The sequence below is a fragment of the Mustela nivalis genome, assembly GCF_964662115.1.
Source record: "Mustela nivalis genome assembly, chromosome: 19".
NCBI lineage: Eukaryota > Metazoa > Chordata > Mammalia > Carnivora > Mustelidae > Mustela > Mustela nivalis.
In genome coordinates this window covers 35,828,214-35,849,840 of record NC_139038.1, presented here as the reverse complement: position 1 = coordinate 35,849,840, position 21,627 = coordinate 35,828,214, and the positions used below count along the sequence as shown (strand labels likewise).

At 46.6% G+C, this 21,627-nt stretch overlaps 1 protein-coding gene across 2 annotated transcripts in view; it reads left to right on the top strand.

Annotated features, from left to right (window-relative positions):
* Positions 1–8,313: 8,313 nt before the first annotated feature.
* The window catches only part of DNAJA3 (DnaJ heat shock protein family (Hsp40) member A3), a 31,106-nt gene continuing 17,792 nt past the window's right edge, over positions 8,314–21,627 (top strand). The window contains exons 1-5 of one of the 2 annotated variants that reach the window (XM_082713210.1): positions 8,314–8,629; positions 12,097–12,230; positions 16,207–16,290; positions 17,038–17,238; positions 18,495–18,647. In XM_082713210.1, the coding sequence (XP_082569336.1) occupies positions 8,419–8,629; positions 12,097–12,230; positions 16,207–16,290; positions 17,038–17,238; positions 18,495–18,647 (783 nt within the window). In that variant the 5' untranslated portion in view covers positions 8,314–8,418. The remainder of the gene's footprint in view (positions 8,630–12,096; positions 12,231–16,206; positions 16,291–17,037; positions 17,239–18,494; positions 18,648–21,627) is intronic. The other variant, XM_082713209.1, reaches the window with a different exon arrangement.

The following is a 21,627-nucleotide window of genomic DNA, read 5'->3' as shown; positions in this document are numbered from 1 at the left end:
TGACTTATAACATCCCAGGAAGGGGACACTCAGACATTATGCATTGCAATTCACATGTAAATCAACCAAAAAGAAACCAAAACATCCAGGCAAAAAAAGAGAAAAAAAACAAATCATGAAGAATTTAAAAATCAGTTCCTCAAAAGACATCATCAACAGAATAAAAAGGCAATCTACAGAATGGAAGAAAATATTTGCAAATCATATACGTGACTGATAAGGGATTCATACGGAGAATATAATAGAGAATTCCTAAAAGTCAATAACAACAAAAACAAACCACTTAAATTTGGCAAGTTTCTGGGGTACCTCAGTGGCTCAGTTGGTTAGGCATCTGACTTCCGCTCAGGTCATGATCTCACAGTCTTGGAATCCAGTCCTGCATCGAGCCCCGAGTCTGGCTCCATGTTCAGGAGGGAATCTGCTTCTCCTTCTCCCTCTGCCCCTCTCCCTGTTCATGCCCCCACCCATATATAAATAAAATATAAATTTTTTTATTGGCAAAAGTTGGGGCATCTGGGTGGCTCAGTCATTAAGCATCTGCCTTCGGCTCAGGTCATGATCCTGGGGTCCTGGGATCCAGCCTCACATGAGGCTCGCTGTTCCATAGGAGGCCTGCTTCTCCCTCTCCCACTCTCCCTGCCTATATTCCCTCTCTTGCTGTGTCTCTGTCAAATAAATAAATATATATATTTTTTAAATTGCCAAAAGTCTTGGATAGACATTGCTCCCAAGAAGATATACCAATGGCCATTAAGGGTATGAAAAGATGCTCAACATCACTAGCCATTAGGGAAATCAAAACTGTTAGGATACCACTTCATACCCAACATGATGGCTACTACCAAGAAACAAAACCCCGGGAAAATAACAGGTATTGGTGAAGATGTAGAGTAATTGGAAACTTTATGCTCTGTTGATGAGAATGTAAAATGATGCAACCACTGTGGAAAACACTACAGTAGTTCCTCAAAGAATTAAAAATAGAATTATCATATGATCCAACAATTCCGGGGCGCCTGGGTGGCTCAGATGTTAAGAGTCTGCCTCCAGCTCGGGTCATGATCCCATGGTCCTGGGGTCGAGCCCCACATCCACATTGGGCTCCCTGCTCAGTGGGAAGTCTGCTTCTCCCTCTCCAACTGCTCCTGCTTTGTGATCCCTCTCCTCTTGCTGTGTCTCTCTTTGTCAAATAAATAAATAAAATCTTTTTAAAAAAGAGATTTTGTCAAAGAGAGAGAGAGAGAGAATGAGTACACACAAACAGGGGGAGCAGCAGGCCGAGGGAGAAGAAGGCTCCCTGCTGAGCCTCCCCCTCATGACCTGAGCTGAAAGCATATGCTTAATGACTGAGCCACCCAGACAACTCCAATTTTTTAAATATAAGTTAACTATGCATCTACAGCAAAGGTTCATGTAAACCTTCCAAATTTGCTTGGTGTCACCTCATTGCTATTCCTGTTTTCTTTTGTTTGAATTTATCATACTTTCTGCTATTCTTGTTTTCTTTTGTTTGAATTTATCATTATGTCAGATAAGCCTAAATAGGCAAGTCAGGAAAGTCTTTTAACCCTCAGAGGTAACAAATGGACATGTCGTGGGCCAAATCTGGTTCACAGATAAATTTTAGTTGGTTCACATTATGTTTTAAAAATTGGGAAATTTCCTAAAAGTTTGGATTTCAGCCATTCTGGAAAAATGGAAAGATTTGGCAATGCTAGGTCCACATCCCCACCTGGCAAAAATGGGCCCACTGCGTATTACCTGCCACGATTACTGCGTATTTTCCCATTTACCACACTCCCCCTGATGCCTCAGTTTATCTGCCACTACTCCACCCATCCTTTACCTGCCTGGCCTTGGCACCTAGGCTTATGACCTCTGACCTTCTCTCCCAGGAGAGAAATGAACCATGTCCCCAGCTATGTTGAGTCATAGGACTATATTTCCATAAACTGAGGGTTGATGGAAACCGAACAGAAGAATGTCAGGTTTATCATTCCCACAGCCACCAACCCAAGCTCCACAGCAAGAAGAAGGAAGAGACAGAAAAACACCAGGGGCCAGAGCCTAGTCATGTCACGCATTCCCAGATCCATTCCAGGTGGAGACAGTGATCCTGGTAGAGAGACCTCAGAGCTCTGAGGCTGTTGCAAAATTGAGCGGAAAAAATTGTGAATTGCAAGGTTGAACTGACAGGCTCCAAGATTCCTTGCAGTCCCCAGAGTATAAAAATTACCAGCTTTGTTTCTCTATACTCCTACTGACTTCACTTTGCTATTTGTCTACAAGGACACTGGAAGACGGCTCTCTACCCTAAAGGGCAGTTTATCAAAAGGTGGATCAAATTCCAGCAGAACAAGGATGTCTGGTTAACTTGGGGCCAGGATGATTTCCATTTCACAGGTGCTGTTTCCAAGAGTAATGACTAGCAAACAAGAATTTAGGAATCCAGGGGCGCCTGGGTGGCTCAGTGGGTTAAAGCCTCTGTCTTCGGCTCAGGTCATGATCTTGGGATCTTGGGATCCTGGGATTGAGCCCCGCATCTGGCTCTCTGCTCAGCAGGGAGCCTGCTTCCCTTCCTCTGCCTGTCTCTCTGCCTACTTGTGATCTCTGTCTGCCAAATAAATAAATAAATAATCTTAAAAAAAAAGAAAAGAATTTAGGAATCCATTGTAGTGAAGTCCTCCTTCTAGAAAATAAAACACTTTACGTATTTGAAAGAATATTAGCAGAGAGAAAAGGGCAGCAAGGGGAAAATAGGGAAGAAGAAAAGGCACAAAAACATTGAAAGAACCTCAGGATGCAACCTTATTCTAAACTGTGAGGCTAAAGAAAAGAAGTTTCCATCTTGATGTTCCCTTAATCTTCTGTGAAGTTAGTGGTTTGCATAAGTCAAGAGAGCATTGGATGGATTCAATGACATAAAAAAAATCCTTAGATCTAGTTATCTGCCCTTGAAATGACTGTTTAAGATGCGTGGTAGGGGTGTCTGGATGGCTTAGGCTCAGTTGGTTAAGCGTCTACTTTTGGCTCAGGTCATGATCCTGGGGTCCTGGGATTGAGTTCTGCATCGGGCTCCCTGCTCAACAGGGAGACTGTTTCTTCCTCTCCCTTTGCCTGCTGTTCCCCCTGCTTGTGCTCACTCTGTGTCAAATAAATACATAAAATCTTTAAAAAAAAAAAAAAAAAAGGAAAAGCACTTATAGTTCTCAGCGCAGAAAAAAAAATGCAACAAAATACATTTCAAAAATTGGCAAAAACTCTCCATATCCCATCCCAGCGTGACAGTGCGCCTTGCATTATTATTTTTTGTTTCTCAAATGAAGGCATACCCACATGTTCCTAGGGCTCTGAAGTTTTACTACTCCAAATGATTTGTTTTGATATTTTAAAGATTTTATTTATTTATTTGAGAGAGAGAGATCACAAGCAGGGGCAGGGAGTAGAGGGAGAAGCAGACTCCCCACTAAGCAGGGAGCCTGATGCAGGACACAATCCCAGGACCTGAGGATCATGACCTGAGCCAAAGGCAGAGGCTTAACCGACTGACCCACCCAGGCGCCCTTGTTTTAATTTTTTACAGTAATGTGAAATGGTTCTAGCAGACACAACATTTCATTTTTGTGGTTATAATTTACAACTAAAGGGAATTCTCACGGAAAAGATTGTCATTTTCTAATGTAACGCTTTTCACACTGGAGTTCCCTGACTGCCAGAGGATCCAGAGCTTTATTCTCAGTGTCTGATTTCTTGTTGCTTTAAAAGAATTTCTTTCATTTCTTCGGTTTGTGAAACATTGCTGAAGTTTAAGCCTCTTTTGGGCAGAAGCATATTTAGCTGCGAGCCAGACACCTGTGGTTTATTTAAAGGGTCATTTAGGAAATTATTAGCACAGAGGTCCCACTGGAAAACACACAAGGGACCAAGGCGAGGACAGTTTGTCTCCATGTTCTGTAGGGAACTGCTCCCACGGCAGAGGTCATTCATGCCCGGCAACATCTGGGTCACACATCCCGTACCCCTTTGGAACTGTCCTATAGTTGCTTGGGGAGGAAAGGAAATGCTGCAGTTAGAGAAACAGCTGCTTTTTATTGCCTCTGCAGAGACTGGCTCAGGCTCCTTGGTCTTCCCTGGAAGGGATCCTCACTCGCTTGGGGAGGGGAACAGCCATCCCATCGGGTAGTCATGGACTCAGCTGACTCCACTGCAGCCTGGATGGTCAGAGTCTGCGGGAAATCACAGAAGAGACCATACTTAAAACTCCCTACTAGGGGTGCCTATCTGTCTATCTGCAGAGCATGCGACACTTAATCTTGGGGTCGGGAGTTCGAGCCCCACACTGGGTGTAGAGATTGCTTAAATAAATAAATCAACTTAAGAACAAAACAGAACAAAACAAAACCTCCCTATTAGCTCTCACTGACCTCATTGCCTCAGGAGAGAGGGAAAGGGCGCAGTGGAACAGTGAAATGACAAGTGTGGGGGCGGGGGGATGCCTTGCGAGTCTTTTGCAAGTAACATTTGCTTCTTCTTAAAGCTAAATATTTTGGCTTTAGACTGGAGAAGGGTGGGGAGCAGTGGGTGATGGACACAGGATACATTCTGCCTGGGGCGATGTGCATAGATGTGGCCTGTGTGCTCCTCCCAGTTTTTGGCAACATGCCTAGGATGAGTCATTTTGTGTCCTGTCTCAGTTGAAGTCTTTGGAAGGCAGGGAAACATTTTGCAGGTGGGGTGGTAATAAATACTTGCCCAAGCCTTCCTTTTGCTGTGAGGAGCTGAGGACATTCAGTGGGAGAAAGGACTGTAAACTAGCAAGGGCTCTCTGACCAGGAACTATTGATCACAATGACATGAAGGTGCATGATTTAAAGGGAAGAGTTTGGGGTTTTGTTAGGGGACCCCTGGTGTGGATCTTGGCTCACCCACACACTAGCTCTGTGACCTTGGACGAGTTTTTCATCTTGCACAGCTTATTTTGTTCTGTGCAGGGGATGTGGGGGGAAGGGAGTCCATTTGTACATACAGGAATAGTCTTTGCCTTACCTCACAGGACTGTGATCAAAATAGAAAATATGACAAAGCTCTTTGTGAACTAGAAAGAGAATGTTCTGAACAAAGCTGCATTTTTCAGATCTCTCCATAGCCACCAAGTCTGAAATTGGTCCCACAGAATCTCAAGCATGATGATTCCAAACAACAGTGACTCATCATCTTTCTCCCCAAACCAGCTCCTTCCCTGGGGTTTTCAGCTTGGTGTTAGGGGAACAGAAAGAAGCTTATTTATTGTCCCCCCAACCAATTATCCAATCAAGATTATCTCTGTTGTGAAGATTTCCAGAGCTTTGTAACTTAACCGTGTTTACTAATTGTATCATTTCCTGCTTCTCTATCGTGACTAGCATGAAGGGGACCTCGTATGGGACCTAGGCTGATTTCACCAGGGTGTCGTTCTGGTGGCTTCCCAAAAACCCATTTTCTTCTCCTTCAGTAGTCACCAGCACCTACTCCATTTCCTGGGGATTCTCTACTTCCTGAGAGGGAATGCAGACTCCCCAGCAATCAGCCTTCCTGCCATCCCCTAAAACAAGAACACACTCCCCCTTTTAGTGTGATTTTTTACTATTAATCATTATGGGGAAATGGAGAGGGGGAGAACTAAAATACCAAAATATGAGGAAGTTACAAAGCTGACAAGGTTTTCATATTAGTGAGGTCTCTGCTGGCTCCTAACTAACGCTGAGGTGGTAAATGAAAGTCCTTTCGCCTCTTGTCAACATTTATTCCTGAAAGTTTTACTTCTCATACAGCACCCTCCCCCACTCTTTCCCCCTAGGTTTTGGGTTCCTTGTGGCCAAGTAACTGTGTCTGAGTTCTGCTTGGTATTCTCAGGGGTTAGCACAGGCCCTGGCACATAGGGCTAAGATATATTGAGCACTTACTACGGGCTAAATACTGTATGAAGACTTCATGTGGATTATCTACTCATTCCTCAGACGATCCTTCGAGGCAGTTACCATTATGTCCCCATTTTAGAGAAAGGAAACTGAGGCACAGGGAGGTAAAGGAAGTTGCCCAAGAACACACAGCTGATAAGTGGCAGAGCTGGGATTCATTCCCAAGCACTCTGACTCTTAACCACTATGCTGAAGATATTTAAATATTGGTTTAAATATTTAAATATTTAAATATTAAATAAACTTTTATCTCCACCTCTCATGTCATGACCACCTCTGCCTTGTTTCTCTAAAATGCCTCCTCTCTAGGTTCTTTAGCCCAAACTCTCAATTATTCCTTACATTTTACAATAGTCTTGTAACTTTTTCATTAGACCTGTGGTTTTTATTTATTTATTTATTTATTTATTTATTTAAAGATTTTATTTATTTATTTGACAGAGAGAAATCACAAGTAGACAGAGAGGCAGGCAGAGAGAGAGGAAGGGAAGCAGGCTCCCTGCCGAGCAGAGAGCCCGATGTGGGACTCGATCCCAGGACGCTGAGATCATGACCCGAGCCGAAGGCAGCGGCTTAACCCACTGAGCCACCCAGGCGCCCCTATTTATTTTTTTTTAAAGATTTTTTTATTTATATATTTGACAGAGAGAGATCACAAGTAGGCAGAGAGGCAGGCAGAGAGAGAGAGAGGAGGAAGCAGGCTCCCTGCTGAGCAGAGAGCCTGACGCGGGACTCGATCCCAGGACCCTGAGATCATGACCTGAGCCGAAAGCAGCGGCTTAACCCACTGAGCCACCCAGGCGCCCCTGTGGTTTTTATTTTTAAGATTTTACTGATTCACTTGAGAGAAAGAGAGTGAGAGAGCACAAGCGAGGAGTGGGGAGAAGTAGAGGGAGAAGGAGAAGCAGACTCCCCGCTGAGCAGGGGCACTGGGGCACTGTCCCAGGCGCCCCAAGCCAGTGTTGTTGTTGTTTTTAAGATTTAATTTATTTATTTGACAGAGAGAGAGATCACAAGTAGGCAGAGAGGCAGGCAGAGAGAGGGAGAAGAGGAAGCAGGCTCCTCACTGGCAGACAGTCCGATGCCGGGCTCAATCCCAGGACCCTAAGATCATGACCTGAGCTGAAGGCAGAGGTTCAGCCCACTGAGCCACCTGGTGCCCTGGGACCACTGGTTTTTAAAACTTCTTTGAAACTCAGAACCTGTGGAGAATCTTATCAGTGAAAGCTATGGCTATCACCCAGATTAACATCCACATCCACAAAAATTTGGGTATAATGGGCAGAAGAGGCAAGGAGCATACATCATTTAAAACTCACCAGGGAACCCTCAGTTTCCCTTATTGTTTGCAGGTGGCAGTTGGGGGTGTGTGTGTAAGTTGAAATTCCCTGGTAAGGCTTACTAGACCAGGTTTACCTGTCTAGCCTCATCTCCAGTCACACACCCCAAGTTTAAGGCTTAAACCTACTGACCAACCCCTTTCACACCTCTAAGACATCTGCTTTTGAAGTTTCTTCTCCTTGGAACACTTTCCCCCTCCACCCCTACCTGACGCACTTGCCATCGAAGTCCAGCTGGAATGTTACCTCTCAGATGCCTTCCCTAACACTCCAGGCCCTCCAATTTGTTTCAAAAACTCGTCGCCTCTAACATTGTTTATATCTATAAGAGCACTGATCGTGTTATGTTAATTGCTAAGGACCCTGTCTCCCTCGATTCATCCTGTGCTCCCCCAGAGCAGGGACGGCATGTTCATTCATCGTTGGACCCCCCAGTAGTCTAGAAGAACGTGCGTGACACACAGTAGGTGCTCACAAGGTTTATTACATTGGTTTGTGCGGGGCTCGGCTCTCTCTCCGCGACTGGCAAGTTCATTACAGATTTGGAGGAAACCAACACGCTTAGGACAGAACCGAGTGGTCCAAGTCCGCCCAGTGAGGAATCCGCCAGAGAGAAAGTGAGCCTGAGGCCAGGCTTTGGAAGTAGGACAGAGGCCCCGCGCGCTCCCGCCGGCACAAGGTGAGTAACACTCAGGCAAGATGTTGAGTTTCGGATCTGGAGGAGGAAGACGCGCACAGCATGCTGGGATCTGCGCGACTGACAGCCGCACTGCACGGCGGGATTTGTAGTCCCGCCCTTCACCGGGACACTGGGAATTGACACCTGGCTACTCTCAACCACGTTTTTACACAGATAAGGTACAGTCTTGGCCATACAGCACAGAATGATGAGGTTCTTTAGGGCCAGTATACCTAGTTGCACTCTTCAGAGCAAATCTCATTTCGGCGTTGGCTACCAGAAAGGCGCATTGGAGTGCTGCTGCACGTGCGCAACGCATGCGTCCGTGCGTGCGCGCGCATCGGGCCCCGCCTCCGGAAGTGCTGTCTCTGCGGCCGCTTACTGTCCTCGCTACGCCTCCTTGAGCCCGGTGGCGCAGGCGCGGTGTCCCTCGGCGAAGATGGCGGCGCGGTGCTCCACACGCTGGCTGCTGGTAGCGGTGGGGACCCCGCCGCTGCCGGCTGCAGCGGGGAGAGGAGTCCCGCCGCCCAGGGGGGGTGTGGTGGGGGCTTCGCTGGGGTACAAGCTGAACGTCACTACCTTCGCGCCTTCCTTTGGAGCGCGGGGCTCCGGGGCGCTGCTGACATTGAGACCCGGTGTCAGCTTCAAAGGTGAGGGCAGGTTCCAGAGCCCGAGTGTGGGATCGCTAAGTCCCGTAATGGAGTGACTCGATCCGGCTACGGGGGTGGCGGGGTGGAGGTTGTTTCTGACCGGAATGAGGAATTGCTTGGAGAGACTGACAAGCGGGAGGCAGAGAGGCCCAAATGGCTTCTTAGAAGCGGTGAACCAGGGAGAGCTGCATGGAGCCCCGGCGGCAATAGTGAAACCTTCTGTAGGCCCACAACCTTCACTTCTCTGTCAACATTTCTAGAAGCCTCTTTCCGGCCCGCCGCTGCTGCGATACCCTGTTCTGTTCCCGTCTCCTCCCTTCACCTTCTGGCCGGACTGGAGGAGATAATTGTTACTCGGTGAGCACCTGTTACGGTGCTAGGTACTTTGTGCCCCTTTTCGCATGATGGTAACAGTCCTGCAGGAAGGCTGTCGTCATTCTCATTTTAAAGAACGGGAAACTGAGGTCACAAAGGTAGATGAGAAGAGTCGTCCCAAACACAGAGCTGTCCTTTAATAGTTTATGCTCCTTCTACCACATGTTTTTAGCTGAAGGGCACACTTAACAGTCTTTCCTAAGTCCTTAAACTGGTGATTGTGATAAAAATACAAACTAACATTTATTGAGCACTTTCCATGTAGGAGGCGTGGATCATTTCCATGTGATAGACACTGTTTCTATTCCATTGTGTAAAGAAACTTAAGCCTAGGTGTTCAGCAGCTTGTAGAATGTGACAAAGCAGAAAGATGGTGGAACCTTTATTTAAAGCCAGCTTTCTTAATTGCTGGAGGTGATACTGAATTAATATATATTGAGCCTCTCAGTGTTCAGCATTGATGGTTCTGCTCTGTGTTGGATGACTTCCATTATAGTGAAAGAAGGAAGGAGGAAACATTGAACCAACCATGTGTCTGAATTGTGCTCTTGGTCAGGTTCCCTAGTCATTCTCCATTCTGATGATCTTGCCCCCTTCCTGGATAGCCTCAACACCCCTGGGTGTGTTTTGTGTTTCTATTAATTTTAAGTGGTCTCCCAGGCCTCCATAGTTTGTTGCTGTTGTTGAGAGCACTTTCTCCTGGAAAGCCGATGGGTTCCCTGTTGTGTGCATGATAAAATCTGGGCTCCTTAGCTCAAGGGCCGTTCGGTTATTCCTAGCCCTTATTAATCATCAGGAGCCTCATTATCTCTAACCACCCCTCTACATGCGTAAAATCTAGTTATATCACACGTTACTAAATGCACAAGGACTTTGCTGTGAACCAAAGGTGATATGTGATTTAGCAGCCAAATGAGACACTTTAGAGCAGTAAAGGGGAAGCTGGTGGAATTACCATCAGGACTGTAGGTGTAATTTGGGTGGATTCAAACCTTTCCTTAGCCTGGTTAATTTCTACAGCCTAACAGTGTCTGCCTTAAAAAACCTCTCCAGAACTCTTTCAGTTGGATCATCAGTGGTTCTCAACTGGGGTTGATTTTGCCCTCCGCAGAACATTTGGCAATATGTGGAGACATTTTTAGTTGCCAGTGTGTGGCCAGGGGTAGAGGGGGATTAGAGTGTGCTTCTTCTTCTTTTTTTTTTTTTTTTTTAAAGATTTTATTTATTTATTTGACAGACAGAGATCACAAGCAGGTAGAGAGGCAGGCAGAGAGAGAGAGAGAGAGGAGGAAGCAGGCTCCCTGCTGAGCAGAGAGCCCGATGCGATGCGGGGCTCCATCCCAGGACCCTGAGATCATGACCAGAGCTGAAGGCAGAGGCTTAACCCTCTGAGCCACCCAGGCGTCCCTAGAGTGTGCTTCTTAAAAGTAGTTGACTAGGGTGCTGCTGAACATCCTTTGACACATAGGTATTTTAGTTGGCCAGGGATGCCATGACAAAGAACCACATTTATTCTCACAGTTCTAGAGGCTAGAAGTCCAAGATCAGTGTTTAGGAGGGTTGTCTTTAAAGACCCTACTTCCAATAACTGTCACATTCCGAGGCACTGGGAATTAGGGCCTCAACAGGTGAATTGGGGGTGCATAACAATAGGAAAGTCGCACCACCAGGAGGAATCCAATCCCATCACCAACAATGTGCAATTGAGAAATCCTGATTAGGTGACTCTTTGTATGTGACTCTGCATGTCCTTGTGTACTAATATCTCCTTGCACACTGCCTCCATACTCACCTGCAGGACTGTAAGCTCCTTGAGAGTGCTGGCTTTGGCCTTTTTCTTCATCTTGTATCCTCAGTGCTTGCTACAGTGTTAAGATCTTGAATATCTGTAAGCTCCAGAATGGCAGTTCCTTTGAATGGTCTGCTGCCTATTCCCAGTGCAGAACCCAGTGCCTGGCAAGTAGTAAATGCTCAGTGAGTATTTGCTGAATGAATGAATGAATGGGGAATCTAGAAGCTTCTTTGCAGAAGTTTGACTTGGAAACCTGGAGCTGTCATGACTTTTATGCCTTAACGAGGCTCCCTTTCACCCCCAGCCCTGCACTCTATCTTTGGTTGTCACAGGATGCATTGGGGGTTAGGCAGGGCTCAAGGTGTGGGGAGCTCCCCCTGTTTCACTTGGTGACAGACCAGCCCAACTTAGTCAACCACATGCACAGAGTGCAGTCAAGGGGGGGGCACAGTGTGTCTGTTGGTGACTGTTCTCTTGGTCCTGATGCCAGAAGCATGAAAGGGCATATGGCTGCCTGCGTTGGGCATTGACCCATTAGCTGCTCTGGGGTGATCAGGTTCAGGCACAGGGCCTTTTAACCCTGTGTGTCTATATAGGTGTATTGTTTTTAGGGGAAGGGCAGCACTTTTATCAGATACTCTTAGATCTGTGACTTTGAACACTAAGAACTATTTCTTTAGTTCTCAAATTTAGCATGTGGCAAAATCATCACCTGGAGGGCTTGTTAAACATAGGCTACTGCACTCCAGAGTTTCTGACTCAGGTCTGGGGTGGGGCCTGAAAATGGGCATTTCCAACAAGCTGATGGTGCTGCTGGTCCAGAGACCACCCTCCGAGAGCCACCCCGGAAGCAGATCCCCAAGGTTGCGTGGTGGAGGGAAGGAACGTGGAGAATTGTTAAGCATTAAGGGAGACAACACATGTGAAGGTACCTGGTACAGTGCTGGTGCTTGGGTAGTGTAAGAGTGGGACTAGGTCCCATTTTCATTGTCCTGCAGGTCCAGTCTGTGTCTGGGGTGCTGCTCCTTTGGTGGTGTAGTGGGGGTACCACCTCATTGTATTGTGGTTCAGCAGAATCAGCCCTGCCTAGTGGTGTTTGTTTTATATTTAATGCCTCCAGTGGCCTTGGCCATTTTTGAAGTGCAGTGAGTTAGGTCTCCAGAGGGCTTGGAGGAAAGCCGACTCCAAAGCTGTGACCTCTGTTCCTTTACAGGTATAACCTGGCTGGCAGGTATACTCACAATTTCCTTTTGTTGAGCACATTCCCAGAGTGATTTTCTTTCCTTTTTTTCTTTTTTAGGAGTAAGAAGTTACCCTTTTGTTTGCACTGCCTCCTTCCATACGAGCTCCCCTTTGGCCAAAGAGGATTATTACCAGATATTAGGAGTGCCCCGAAATGCCAGCCAGAAGGAGATCAAGAAAGCCTATTACCAGGTCTGTATGGAAGCCAGATTTTAGGGACAAGACTGTAGAAGGGATGCTGTTGGTCTAGTCTGCTCACGAGTGAGCCACAGCTGCCCATATATATGGGTTCCATGCGGCTGACAGTGTAGAATGAGATGAGAACAGTGGGTGTTGCTGGACTGTTCCTCAGGCACATTGGGCCCTGCTCATTAATACTTCAGAAGAAAGATAGGCAGAACCAAAGATTTTTTTTTTTTTTTTAAAGATTTTATTTACTTATTTGACAGAGAGAGAGAGATCACAAGTAGACAGAGAGGCAGGCAGAGGAAGAGGGAGGAAGCAGGCTCCCTGCTCAGCAGAGAGCCTGATGTTGGTCTTGATCCCTGGACCCTCAGATCATGACCGGAGCTGAAGGCAGAGGCTTAACCCGCTGTGCCACCCAGGCGCCCCCACCAAAGATTTTTTTTTTTAAGTCCTTTTTTTTTTTTTAAAGATTTACCTATTTATTTGAGGGAACACATGTGTACACTCACAGCAGGGCGGGGCAGAGGGAGTGGGAGAGAGAGGATCTCAAGCAGACTCCCCACTGAGCACGAAGCCAGACGGGGGGCTTGATCTCATGGACCCTGAGTCCAATAGTTGAATGCTTAGCCAACTGAGCCACCCAGGTGCCTTGTTTGTTTTCCCTATTTTGCTATTTACCAGGAGTGCTGCTGGGAACATCCATGTGTAGGTTTTGTGTAGATCTATGTTTTCATTCCTCGTGAGTATGTTCATACACCTAGGAGTGGAATTGCTGGGTCACCGTGATCAAATCCATGGTTAACCTCTTGAGGACTGCCGGACTATTCCAAAACGGCTGCACTATTTTGCATTCCTACCGTCAGAGGGTTCTGACTTCTCTGTACCCATAGCGACACTTGTTCTTGTTTGTCCTTTCGAGTACAGCCACCCTAGTGAATGTGAAGTGGGTTGTCACTGTGGTTTTAATTTGCTTTTCAGTGGGGGGCAGGACACTGAGCTCCTTCCCATGTGCTTATTGGCCGTTTGCTGGATGTGTATTCAGTTTCTTTGTCCGTTCCTGAGTTGTAACGGACTGAGCAAAGGCATGGGCGTAGGAAGCAGAGACCCTGGTTTGGGATAGTGAATAACTTGTTCTTCTCTTGAGCTGGAGGGCAGGGTACCTGAGTTAAGAGTGGGAGAGGAGTGGGGCGCCTGGGTGGCTCAGTGGTTTGGGCTGCTGCCTTTGGCTCGGGTCATGATCTCGGGGTCCTGGGATCGAGCCCCGCATCGGGCTCCCTGCTCCGCGGGAAGCCTGCTTCCCTCTCTCTCTCTCTCTGCCTGCCTCTCTGCCTGCTTGTGATCTCCGTCTTTCAAATAAATAAATAAAAATCTTAAAAAAAAAAAAAGAGTGGGAGAGGAGTAAAGTGGTGGAGGCTGGGGCCAAATTAGCAGGAAACATGAGGCCATTCGTCCTAGAAACTTAAGAGAGAGCAGGGAAGGGCGCCTGGCTGGCTCAGCTGGTGGAGTGTGAGCTCTTGATCTTGGGGTCATGAGTTTGAGCCCCATGTTGGGTTTAGAGATTACTTAAACATAATAAAATCTTTAATATTCATAAAAAAAAGAGAGTAGGGAACCATTCAAGTTTTTAGGTATGGAAGTGAAAAGATCCGGTAAACCTATGCAGTTTAAAGATGGACATGTTTAAAGTAGCCTTCATAGGGAAATTTCTGGGGTCAAACCTTGATGAAAGCTTTGGGTCTATTGCATCATTTTATCCTCCTGACAGGCTTGGAGAGGTTATGACATACTGCCAAGGCTCCATCAGTCAATACGTGTTGTTCATGAGACTAAAATACCACAAAAGATCTCTCTTTTCCTTAAACTAATCTCATGAGCATACTGCCGTGTCTTGCCTTGGCTTCTGGGACCAGCTTTGTGGCCCACGATGACCTACTGGCTGTCCCTGGAGACCCTGCTTTGGGGTTCACACCAGCCTCTGGCCAGCCTCCATGAGCTGGTGTGAGGACCAGCGTCTCCAGAAGCAGGCTGAGTTCAGAGGCACCAGTGGAGCTGTACTCTGCAGTGCGGAGCTTCTCCTGCTGCTGCCTTTATTCTGTCTCCCTGACTTTGGGGAGTGGGTGGGTGTTTCTGGCAACCTGCCAGCACCCTCCATCCTCCTGGAAACCAGAGTTGGGCAGCACATGACCAGTTCTTTCTTTGCAGGCTTAGTGACTTGTATTGCTTTCTTTGCTACTTTGAAGATCGAGGGCTCTTTGATTCTTAGTGTAAAGGACTCTGTGGGATCCATTATTTGCCAGGCTGATTTGTAAAAGAGGGTTAAAGTGACCCGTGAGCCAAAAGCAGAGAGTCAGGCTTACTTTAATGAAGACTCTTCATTGATGAGGGCTGTCAGTCATGGTACACTCTACCTTGGCTGAAAGCAAGTTCCCTATTACAGAAAATAATCCTGTCATGTGTCTTAGGCTTGGATCATGACCTGACACCCCCCCCCCTTTTTTTTTTAATTGTAAAGTCTGTTTAAAAACTAAGTTAAAATGTACCCTGCCCCCCTTTGAAACCGTATGAATCTCACATGATCATGTTTGTCTGAAATGAGACTGTTTCGTGCTGTTTGTTGTCCTTGTGTCTCCAGCATGACCCCATGATGTCACACAGCCCTGTGATGTGTCCTAGTACTTTCTTGAATTTGACCTCCTTTGGGTCCTCATTTGGCACTCTGAGCTGTGACACTGTTGTGTCTTTACTCGGCACGAATGTGCTCTTACGTGTGACACCTCCCCTTGTTCCTTTCACCGTGGACTCAGTGCCTCACGTGTGAGCTCTGAGGTTGTCCGCTTCAGTGCTGTGTTTCGCAGCGGTCATCCTGATGATTTGGGGTGTACTGATAGCAGTAAGCGTTGCTTCATCATTGAAAATTTTCAATCCCGATCAGAACTCCTTAGGTGCCCCCACCTCCTGCACATGTCCTTTTGCTCCCTTCTGTGTTCTAATATTAGCTGATGTTGAATGTTATTGTGTGCCATGCCTTGTGCCTATTTTATTTTTATTATTGATTTATTTATTATTGTCATTTTTATTTTTTTATTATGTTCCGTTAGCCAGCATAGTTTTCGATAAAGCATTCAGTGATTCGGTAGTTGCCTATATAACGCCTTGTGCTCATTTTAGAATACATTTATCTCATTTTATCCCCACCACAGCCCTGTGAAGTAGGTACTGTTACTGTTATTTTCCAGATGAGCATCCTGTGCTCAGTGACATTCTGCCCAAGGTTGCAGAGCTAGCACACAGTGGCCCTGGGCACTCTGACCCTGAGGCCATGTGCTTAGCTTCTGGCCCCCAGACTGCGGCCAGCGGCTCGGGGTGTCAGAGCCACGGGGCTTCTCCAGTGAGCTCTGGCATCCATGCGCTGTCCCTCACTCGAGGGAGCTGCCGTAAGCCAGACTCTGCGGCCCGGCCCGCACGGTGAACCGCCTACTGTGTGCACAGCACGGCTCTGAGCAGCCAGAAGGGCACCTTCGCTTTTGAGCGGCTCAGGCTCTTGAAAAGCACAGAGGAGTATACAGTGGAAAGTCTCCCTCCTTCCGGTTTATTTACACCCTCCCTGTTGCAGTCGGCGTCTCCAGCTCATTAGTGTTCAGCTAGAAGAGCTGATCAGCTGGTACATAGTTTCTGCTCCTCTTCTGTAGATGGCAGTGTGTCAGACACACCGTTTCTCCGCTGCTTTCGTAAAGGTGCCCCAGTTGAAAGGATCGGTTGTTATTTTTGATAGGTATTTGTTGTGGTTGAACAACAAACGTGTTTATGCTTCAGATTTGAAGAGGCAGGTTTATTTTAAAGTCTTAAGCCTTGTTTTCAGAATTGCTATGGGTCACAAAATCTTAAACAACTGCTGTAAAGGAGGTGAGATTGGCACTGTCACTTGGGTTCCAGTGTTGGTCATCATCTCGTGTCCATAGTAATTTACCGTTTCCTCCCTTAGCTGGCCAAGAAATACCACCCAGACACAAATAAGGATGATCCCAAAGCCAAGGAGAAGTTCTCCCAGCTGGCAGAAGCCTACGAGGTAACTCAACCTTCCTGTGTGTGCAGCTGCCATCACTCAGCCGCTTGTGTGGTTCTGAGTGTGCAGCACAGGGTGGCCTGACGTGTCGTGAGGTCCCGTGTGAAGGCTGCATTCCCCACACCAGATTACCTCTGTGAAGATCCCCTGGCCTCCCGCTAGATCCCGCTTGACATCTCGTAGAAAACAGGATCTAATCATCTGTATTAACAGAGCTCCCAGGTCGCCTGGTTGTGGGCCGCTCTAGGCGCTCCTGGTACGATTAATTAATCCCACACACTGGATGACCCCCTTACTTAGGGCATCACTGTCTCGTGGGGCTGGTGGGGGTGGTAAAAGTAGAAGGCATCCCTTAAGGAATTTGAAATGTAATCAGAGGGATGAAGCACGGACTTGTGGACTACTGCTGAGCCATTCCAGAGGGACCTTCTCCCCAGACTTGGAGCGCCTGAGGGGTTCAGGCTGTGTGAAGTATTGTGTATCTGCTCTTCGTGTATGTGTGTGTGTGTGCGCGCGTGTGCATGCATCACATCAGCTGTTGGGGAGCAAGTCACAAACATCTCTTCTTCAGTTTCCCAGTGTGTGTTTTCTAAGAACAAAAACATTCTTTTGCATGACCACAGTACATTTGTCAAAACCAAGAGATTTGATGTTGCTGCAATCCCCTTATCTGTAATTGGCATGCACTCTTCTCTGTGCTCTGGGCTTTGGGAGACTCGGGAGGGCCTGACTGCTGGGCCTTTCTGGTAGGTGCTGAGCGATGAAGTGAAGAGGAAGCAGTATGATGCATATGGCTCGGCTGGCTTCGATCCTGGGGCCGGCAGCTCCGGACAGAGCTACTGGAGGGGAGGCCCCACTGTCGACCCAGAGGAGCTCTTCAGGAAGATCTTTGGTGAATTCTCCTCATCTTCTTTTGGAGATTTCCAGAGTGTCTTCACTCAGCCTCAGGAGGTAAGCTCCTTGTCTTGAAGAATCACTCCCTCACATTTTAGCTGCTCGGCGTGAGGCAAACAGATTTGATCAGTTGCATTTTCTCTAAATAAATAAATAAATGGCACAGCACCTTCCACAGAAGGATCTGGAGGCTGCTGTTTTCATAGGAAATCATTCTCCTGTTTAAGTAAAATCCCGTAGGTAATATGTGTGCATCCATTTTAACGACATTCTTAGAGCTGCTTGATTGGGCAGCCTAAGGCTGAGGATCTCAGGGTCCATGACTAGGGTGTAAGTGTTTTATCTCAAAGGCCTGCTACATTATTCTAGTAGAACTCAGTCCCGTAGGGAGACCCATGGCATATTTATGTCCTAATAAGACATGATCAGAGTTGAAGAGAGGATGTTTTATGACTTAGGTTGTGATTTTGGATCTTTCCAGTTGTCTGTAAGGACTGTGTCCAAATATTACATGTGAACAGTTTGTTGAAAAGTACATTTTCACTTAAAACAAATATTCCCTTTTAAAAATCCTGAGGAGGGGCGCCTGGGTGGCTCAGTGGGTTAAGCCGCTGCCTTCAGCTCAGGTCATGATCTCAGGGTCCTGGGATCGAGTCCCACGTCGGGCTCTCTGCTCAGCAGAGAGTCTGCTTCCTCCTCTCTCTCTCTCTGCCTGCCTCTCTGCCTACTTGTGAGCTCTCTCTGTCAAATAAATAAATAAAATCTTAAAAAAAAAAAAAAAAATAAAAAAAAAAAAAAATAAAAATCCTGAGGAGTAGGGCAGAATCACTTGAGTCCCATCCATTCTTACTAGGCCAAGTATAGGTGAGTAGAATAGTTAAAAAGTAGAGTAGCTGGGTGAAGAGGTGAGCAGGGCAACACAGAGGGTTTTTAGTGGAATTTCACGTTCAGTGCGAGTACTCTGGTTTTATAGCAGCGGACGTCTGTTCAGACCTATAGGAGATGCACCACCAACGGTGGACCCTAATGTTAACTATGGGCCTCGGATGATTAAGATTTGTCTTGATTTTAAAAAATGTATATTCTGGTGAATGATCCTGATGTTGGGTGAGGCTATGCATGTGTGGGGCCGGCTGGGGGTGTGTGTGGGACCTCTGTACCTCCTTTTCAGTTCTGTAAATGTGAAGCTGCTTTAAAAGAAAAACTAAAGGAACTAGAAACTGCTGACCGTTGCCCTTCTTTATTTTTAAAGTGGAGGGTCATGTTGGTGATTATCAGAAGAAAGATGTCAGGTTGTCCTCTGATTTCTTTAGTACATCATGGAGTTGACGTTCAATCAGGCGGCCAAGGGGGTCAACAAGGAGTTCACCGTGAATATCACTGACACCTGTGAGCGGTGTGACGGCAAGGGGAATGAGCCTGGCACCAAGATGCAGAGCTGCCACTACTGCGGGGGCTCCGGCATGGTAAGAGCCCATCCTGGCCCCATCCTGCTCCTTCCTAGGGGCCTCCTACCTCTGTCCCACCCACTCTCTTCCTCGCCATCCCGCCATCCCAGGGACAGTTATTGGGCAGTACTTAGTGATCTGAGAGTCCCTAACTTGGTGGGACTGTTTGATCTGAAACCTTCTTCTTTTCCCCTGAGTGCTCTGGCTTGGTCAGTGGGCTATCTTCTCTGAAAATACATTTGGGAATGTTTTGGTAATTTGAAACCATGGTGTAGGGAGGGAGGTTTAAATTTTGTTTGAAGCATCATCATTTTATCATCTTTTTTTTAAAAGATTTTATTTATTTGAGAGAGAGAGAGCATCAAGCAGGGGCAGCAGGCAGAGAGAGGGAGAAGCAGGCTTCCTCTCTGAGCAAGGGGCCTGATGCGGGCTCCATTCCAGGACCCCGGGATCATGACTGAGCCAAAGGCAGATGCTTAATGGCTGAGCCACCCAGATGCCCTGATAAATTATTTTTTATAATACAAACTTACAGAACCGTATAGAGAGTCACTCCATTATTCCTTACCTGGATCACCAATTGTCAGCATTCTGTCCCATTTGCTTTGTCATCTGTGGTATGTATTTTCTTTTCTTTTCTTTTTTTAAAGATTTTATTTATTTATTTGACAGAGATCACAAGTAGGCAGAGAGAGAGGAGGAAGCAGGCTTCCCGCTGAGCAGAGAGCCCGATGCAGGGCTAGATCCCAGGACCCTGGGATCATGACCTGATCCGAAGGCAGAGGCTTTAACCCACTGAGCCACCCAGGCGCCCCCAGATTACATGTTTGTTTGTTTGTTTGTTTGTTTTTTAGATTACATGTTTTTGATGAAACACCACATCCCTTTCCGGTGGGCCATGTCAGGAGTCATAGGTGTCCATTTGTCCTCTTCGTGGTAATGTGACATTTGATCACTGGTAGTTAGTTAAGGTAGTGTCCACTAGGTTTCTTCACTGTAAAGTTACTAATATTCCCTTTGAAGTTAATGAGGAAGCCGTGGTGCGGCACCCTAACACTCTGTAAATGTCCGTTCCTGATCAGACTTTGACCTGGTAGTTGCGGCATCCATTGATCATTCTTGCCAATTCATTATTACTGGAACGGTCGCAAGATGGTGATTTTCTGATCCCAGCATCCCTCTGTGTTTCTTAGTTGTCATTCTCCTGAAAGGAAGAACTTTCTATTCTCCATTTATGTATTTATCATTCATTTATAGTAGTATAAACTCAGGTATTCTTATTTTATTCACCGGGCTGTAATCGGTTTAATTCCTGCCTTCGATATTCAAACTGTTCTTGACTTGGCCTGTGGAATCCCTTCCAGCTGGGACAGGTCCCTCCTCATTCTTTGAGTACTTCCTATAACAGATATTCTAGACTCACCTTGTGCTTTTCCTGCCACACCCTTGAGCAGTCATTTCTCCAGGGGGTCCTGGTTGCTTCTAGTGTCTCCTGGGATTTAGAAGCCAAGATTTGTGCTCTAGGTGTGCACATGTGTCTGGGGGTTCACTGCTCTCCACACTCCCCCAGGCTAAACGTGTGTGTGTGTGTGCGCATGTGCGTGTGTGCTATACTCCTATCTGTACCTCCTTCCATATTATATTCACATTATAGGTAGAACTGTACACACACAGGTACACACCTGTCCTGCCACCCACCATCACTCTGACAAACCAGTGAATTCAAACCTGGTAATTCCATGTCCAGCCCAACACCACAGGGTTCATCTAGTTTTCTGCCTGTCCGTACTTGAAGCTTTTTTCTGATAAAGAAAAATCTGGCTTTGATTATCCTCAATATACTTACTCATTTGCTCAACCCTGTAATGGAGAAAGGAGTTTAGAATTACTACTCAGACCACTGTGCAAAATAGCCCTAGTTATTGGTATTTGCCATTTAGAGTTCTTTTCATCTTTTGATTTAATGCGTATGGTTAAAATACTGTGCTCAAAAGTTATTTGGGTCAGTTCTTTTCTCCTCCTTCGCCATGATTATATCTCTGTATATCTAACTGTACTTAGGTTTTCATCGATCATGTTTGTACTCCATTAAGCTGGATTCCTGTTGGAGGGGATTGAGAAGTTGTCTACCACCCTCCTTTAAAATCAGTCATTGTGTGTGTCTGCTGGTGTGACATAGAAGTTGCCTTTGAGGGCAGAAAAGTTCTTAGAAGTAGAAGTCCCTGATAATCTCATCACTCTAACATTTTAAGTTTGTGTTTGTGCAGTTGTTGATTAGGAGCATCATTTTTGGGGACACCTGGGTGGCTTAGTTGGGCATCTGAATGTTGATTTCAGGGCAGACCATAGGCTCAGAGCCCTGTGATTGAGCCCCACATTGGGCTCCGTGCTCAGGGATGGGGGGGGGGGCAGTCTGCTTGAGATTCTCTCCCTCTGCCCCTCCCCCACTTGCACATGCATGTGCACCCACTCCCTCTCTCCCTAACATAGATATATCTTGGGGCCCCTGGTTGGTTCAGTCAGTTAAGCGTCTGCCTTCAGCTCAGGTCATGATCCCAGCGCCCTGGGATTGAGCCCTGCATCGGGCTCCCTGCTCAGTGGAGAGCCTGCTTCTCCGTCTGCCCCTCCCCACCGCTCATGCTCTCTCACTTGCTCTTGCTGTCTCTCAAATAAAAAAAACTTAAAGATTTTATTTATTTATTTGACAGAGAGAGATCACAAGTAGGCAGAGAGGCAGAGAGAGAGAGAGAGGAGGAAGCAGGCTCCCTGCTGAGCAGAGAGCCTGATGCGGGACTCGATCCCAGGACCCTGAGATCATGACCTGAGCCGAAGGCAGCGGCTTAATCCACTGAGCCACTCAGGCGCCCCGTCAAATAAAAAAAACTTAAAAAAAATTTTATTTAAAATAAATCTTAAAAGAAAAGAAACTTCATTTTTGTTTTATATGTTTGTGAATGGGTAATATATGCAGATTATTAAAAAGTTAGTGGGTACAGGG